Source organism: Dendrobates tinctorius, unplaced genomic scaffold, assembly GCF_039654945.1.
Source record: "Dendrobates tinctorius isolate UK_male_01 unplaced genomic scaffold, ASM3965494v1 ptg000006l, whole genome shotgun sequence".
In the NCBI taxonomy this organism is placed as follows: Eukaryota; Metazoa; Chordata; class Amphibia; order Anura; family Dendrobatidae; genus Dendrobates; species Dendrobates tinctorius.
This window is the reverse complement of record NW_027361674.1, coordinates 14784114-14790113: the sequence shown is the minus strand read 5'-3', so window position 1 is coordinate 14790113 and position 6000 is coordinate 14784114. Positions and strand designations below refer to the sequence as shown.

The window sequence follows — 6000 nt, the reverse complement described above, 5'->3', positions numbered from 1 at the left end:
GGTAATGAGTTGATTAGGAGCATATAGCTGGTTTGTAGGAACCAGAACTCTTAATGGTTGGTAGGGGATCAAATAGTTATTTCTCACTGCAAAATGCAAATAAATTTATATAATTTATATAATGTGATTTTCTGGATTTTATTTTTGATATTATATCTCTCAATCTTAAAATTAACTTACCCTTAAAATTATAGACTGTTTATGTCTTTGTCAGTGGGCAAAATTACAAAATCAGCAAGGGATCAAATACTTATTTCCTTCACTGTAGTAATATAGAATATCCCATTATATCAGTATAGAATAGCCGCAGTTAACTATGTATAAATTGCCATACATTCTGGATATGATTTTATTGCATTTTTTGTGGTTATATCACATTTATAGCCTAAAATGTCTCCATAAAAGCATGGATAGCAAATATATGATAATTGTGTTTCCGTAGCTGTTGTGGTACTATAATCCCCAGCATGCAACTTTCAAAACAGATGCCGGTTTTTGCTAAGCAATGTTTGCATAGTGTTCTTTTTTTTGGTAATATCTACAACTGATTGCCTTGATCCCACCACAGTGCAAACAAGTATAATATCCCTGGTATATGGGCAGATATTTTGGATCTTGGTAATTTTGGATCTTGGTAATATTAGTCTGTAAATGATATCCTGATTTAAATGCATTATGATAATGAATAGATTTTATTGCCTATGTATTGAAATATAATTTAGCTGGTGCAGTTTATACTGACAAATATAACTGAGGCCGGTTGGCCCTGATGTGTGATGAGGCTGGTTGGCCCTGATGTGTGGGTGGTGAGGCCGGTTGGCCCTGATGTGTGAGTGGTGAGGCCGGTTGTCCCTGATGTGTGGGTGGTGAGGTCGATTGGCCCTGATGTGTGAGTGGTGAGGCCGGTTGGCCCTGATGTGTGGGTGGGGTGGCCGGTTGGCCCTGATATGTGGGTGGTGAGGCCGGTTGGCCCTGAAATGTAGTGGCCAGAACTATTTCTATTTGTTTTTACTAATCTAAGTTTATTGATACTTTTTAATTATATATTCTCCCCACACTGGAATCATTTGTAGAATCATAATTATTTAAAGTTAAAGGGAATCCGTCAGCAGGTTTCTGATATAATTTGAGAGCAGCATGCTAGAGGGCTAGAAACCCTGATTCCAGTGATGTTTCACATATTAGGCCCTGTTGTTTTAATAAAATCAGTGTTTTATCAGCAGGAGATTATCACTACAGGACTAGGTGTCTGGTGCCTTCTAGTCCTCCTACTCTGTATAACCCTTCCCGCCTCTAATTAGCAGCTTTATGCCTATGCTCCTTGATGAGGAGTGTGAAAGTGCATGTGGGTCCTCTTGTTGGGGAGTCTGAGAGTGCACGTGGGGTGTCTTGTTGAGGAGTATGAGAGTGCACGTGGGCTGTCATGTTGAGTATTCTGAGTGCATGTGGGCTGTCTTGTTGAAGAGTCTTAGCGTGCACGTGGGCTGTCTTGTTGAGGAGTCAGTAAAAGTATGTTAATCCATCTACCCTTCTTAAAACAATACCTATAAGTGCCCATAAACCTTTAATATCCTTTGGGAACTGCTAATCCCAACCCCCCACACCCCAAAATTTGCTTGTATGCCTTGTTCAAACCTGCATGACATCTCAATAGGGAGAGTTGCATGAGCATCTACCAGAAAACTCTGGCTGTGACTTACCACCCAAGAGACAAAATAATTTGAAGTTGAAATTCAACCCTACCTGATCCTTCTTTTACCAAATTTTATCGCTCAGTGGAAAGTCTGGAGACCTTCATACAAATAAGTCTGTTGGACCTGTTGAGATTGGTGGGTTTTGCCATTTTTACATTGGAGCACTGTGGGCTTAGTAAAATGCTGAAAAGGTTGCTGAGTCGAAAGTCGGCCATACACTCTAATGCCTGTTGGTTGACAGCTGTCCTTCCTGGATCATATGTCTCAATTGCATGCGGATGAGTTCTGAATGGGTAGAGGGAAGTTGGCTGAAGGCCAGCACCTCTGGCGGCAACCTTTCTCCAGGAGACAAAACAGAATCTGTCATGTTGAAATCCAACTGCCTAATTCTTCTCTCTCCAATGACTAAACATCAGGAAACCCTCATAGACATTAGAGGGTCAACTGCTCCTGCTGTTCATGGCCAGATTTAGGCTCCTGAATTTATTTAGACCAGAGGTAATGTTTAAGGTTACAGTTTGTTTCAGAAGTGATGAGCACAGGCACTATGGCTGAAGAGTAAGGTCATTTCTTTATTCTACTAAATAGAGAACATTTGGAGAATTTAATAATGATTTTTTAAAAAATATTGGGGTCAGGACAAGCTATTACTTTTTTCACAGCAGCCAAAGAAAAGTAGTCCAAAATGTTCTCCGATTTCATTTCCATTCTACCCCATCTCATAATGACATCTACAATCGCCAATTAAAGGTCTATTAAAAGATACATTTTTATCTCAGCTTATGACATAAAAATAGCAACCGAAAATTATTTCTACTATTCATCCCATTAGTAAAAATGCATAGTTTTTAATTATTACTTCGTTATGATAATCTTCCTATTCTTAATTGCTATATATAAATAAAATTTAGATATTGGACATGGAAAGCAAAATTAGCCATGTTACCTACATAATATGTGAAGATAACAATATATTGTACAGGAAGTATAGAAATAAAGGATCATTTAGTGAGCTAGGTGTAAAAAGATACTTATTTAATGATTTTTAATGTTATGGTGTAATACCTCATTTAGCCTGTTGGTGGTGAAGGGAGCAATTTCTGTCTATGCATAGTTTTTATCCTAAAGCAACACCTCTCAAATGTGAATAAGTACAGTTTCCTTACATAAATATAAATTATTGAAATATCTAAAAGGGAAAGTGCCCCAAAAATACACATTATGCCTTTTTATTACTCATATTAAACCTGAATTAACCCATATATGCCATCGAAAGCTGTGAAGAAAGAACCCCATATTACAAGCCTGAGGTCTGCGTCTTCTAGCGATATTGGCAGGTTGGACCCTGATATTTCTAATGTGTGTGTAATAAATATATATATATATATATGTAGCATTGCCTTTATAATACAAATATTCTGTGCAATGAAGGTTATTATAAATGACTGTAAAGAATGCATGCAGTCAACTGCATATTTTACAAGCAATATCTATATGAAGGATCATTTCTTTGGCAGGCCAGAAACCAGCTGGACATGCAATATTTACACGTCAAAAAAAAATTCATAAAATTATAGGATATTCAAGTTACACTCACGCAAAGTTACCTCGAAGCTTTATACTCTGAATATAATGGGGTTAAATCAGAGTCAAATCAGAAACTCCGTCCTGGATGTACTGGGTTCTTAAAGAGGACATGTCAGCAGGCCAATTTTTGGTTTTATATTATTCCTGCTGCTCCTGAGTATTTCAGTTTTTGTTTGTATGAAATTCGACAAACTGTTTCAGAGATATAAGCCTTTTTATTTAGTGCTAATTTTTACTGTCTTCACAAGGGGGGCGTGATAAGAGGTAATAATGCAGAGCAGCCTAAGACATGCCCCAGAGGATCCCGCATCACGCCCCTTTGTAAAAAAAAATTCAAAAGCCCATATCTCTAAAACAGCACGGCGGATTTTAATAAAACAAAAAACAGAATACTTGGGGGAGCAGCAGGAATAAAATAAGAGGAAAAACTGGTCACTTTTGAACTGGTAACAAGTCCTTTTTAAAGGACCATTGACATTTCCATTTGGAAGGAACAGTGGGCTGACAACAGTGAAAATATACTGTATAGGTGTATGACTGCATATAGCGATATATATTACTAATCGCATATATGCACCCATACATCCCATTCACACACGTGTACAGTTTATGTTATACTTGAATTTCATCCTTTTCCGAATCCGGGGTCACTGGCCTCGAAACACTAAAAATATCCTGACATTGTATTTGGATTGGGCTGGAAGGTGTTATCGGGGGAGTTGGGGGTGCTTTCTTTTCTGACAATAGTTTTAGGATTTCTGCCACTTGCTGTTCCAGGGTGGTCATGCGACAGCTTAGTGACTGAATGTCATCCTTGAGCTCATGTTTAACCTCTTGCAGTGTGGTCTGTAAGGCCTGTTCAGGGATAGGGTAAAATGGGTGCTTTGCATCAGCTTGGATAGGACTATGTTCAAGTGGACTACGAGTTTCTCCTGCTTTGTCCAAACGAAGGTCACTTTTTGTAATACCGCTGTCACAAGAGTCTGTTTTCCGCAAAGGATTTTTAGGTACCCCACTTTCAGGGTCAATGCATTTGGGGTCATCTGAAAGTAAACCCATCGACTCTGCTTTTGTTACATTATTCCAGTCTTCTTTCTTCTCCTCGTGAGCCTGCATGTTGTTCTTTAATCTCAGCCAACCCTTTGCGTTTGCGTTCTTCATACGCGTGGGACTGGTGACTTTAAGACATTTTGGGTCACTGTTGCCATTTGGCTTGAGTTCTATGACATCCTTGTTGTTCTGTTTCAATGATTCATTGGTTCTGATATAGGAAAGAGATGTCTGAATGGGCGTTATTTGGGACACGGTCACGACGCTAGTTCCAGTAATGACCGCTCCGTTGTGCACCGCGCGGTTTTCCACTTGGATTTGGTGCCTTTCCAGATCACTGTGCACTGAGCCTTGGTTTCGTAGCTCTTTCTGCTGTTTGAATTTCTGAAAGAGCTTCCGTACGGGATGGTCTACAGGGATGGTTAGCGTCACCTCATTCTTCTGCCGTTGTCGCTCTTCCTCTTCTTTCTTTACATCACTGATTTTGCGGAATACAATCTAAAAGAACAAAAAAACATGAAAAATAATGGTTTAAAAGAAAGTTTAGGCTTCTCTGGGAGAAATAAGACATGCTTGGCGAGGAAACCTTATACACAGCAATTTCTTATATGTGTATATATATATATATATATATATATATATACACACATTATATATACATATATATACACAACATAACAGAGCTGTACTGTTCGACTCCATGAGCTGATCGAGGAGGTGGCCACTGATCTGTTCTTGATCAGCTGCCCTAAGGCTAGGACATCACTTTGATATGGAAAAGGAAGGATAGATCCAGATCAACATACGTAAATCATCATAAAATCATACTTTACATCCAAGGTGTGTCTGTAAAACAAATAGAAAAATATTAAAATCTGAGAGTCCTCAATGGTTGATACTGTCTTTTCAGTTAGCCATTAAAAGGTAACAAATGATGCGAGTTTGGAATCTTTATCTTGTCCATGGTCATTAGAAATATACAAGTCTTTCTACATCAACTAAGGAATGTGCTCCTGAGACTTCTTGGAGGCATCACAACCATGGACCAGACCTCAATCACAGGACAATAAAACTTTCACACTCCTTATCTATAAACTGTTCCAATATTTACAGCCACAACTGCTTCTTATTCCTCTCCCATATTGATAGCTCTGCTTCACCTCACTTGTCTTATCTATTGCATTATTCCTGTGCCCTGTTGTGTATAAATATGTGACTCTTCAGATTTTGTGTTCTTCTATGCCTGGTGAAGAGACCTGAGTAGTCTCAAAAGCTTGCAATTTTTTACGATCTTTTCAGTTATCCATTAAAAGGTATCAACCACTGAGGACCCTCAAATTTTAATATTTTTCTATCTACTGACTAACATGGTACAAAAATGTATACAGTATATTTCCTGTATAAAGCAAATACCAATGCGTTTCTGGTGCATACGAGTATCACTCTTATGTTGAGTACAGGTGCTTTATGCACTCCATGGATGTAAGCTATGATTTTCAGATGAAAAATAGGATATGACCATTCAAATTGGGCATAGTGTTCATTATGTACTCTACATTATATACATGTACTATTACTATTTACTTCCTTTCTTGGGTTTTGTCTGTGAAATGGCTACAATGTGAATGTGCTCTTCCATATTACACGTGCAAACGTATGTTTCGGCTCA

General features: G+C 38.3%; 1 protein-coding gene across 1 annotated transcript in view; it reads right to left on the bottom strand.

Moving 5' to 3' along the window:
• Positions 1-2266: 2266 nt before the first annotated feature.
• Positions 2267-6000, bottom strand: part of KCNH5 (potassium voltage-gated channel subfamily H member 5) — a 554666-nt gene continuing 550932 nt past the window's right edge. Inside the window, exon 12 of the mRNA XM_073570956.1 lies at positions 2267-4829. Coding sequence (XP_073427057.1) covers positions 3894-4829 — 936 coding nt within the window. The 3' untranslated portion in view covers positions 2267-3893. The remainder of the gene's footprint in view (positions 4830-6000) is intronic.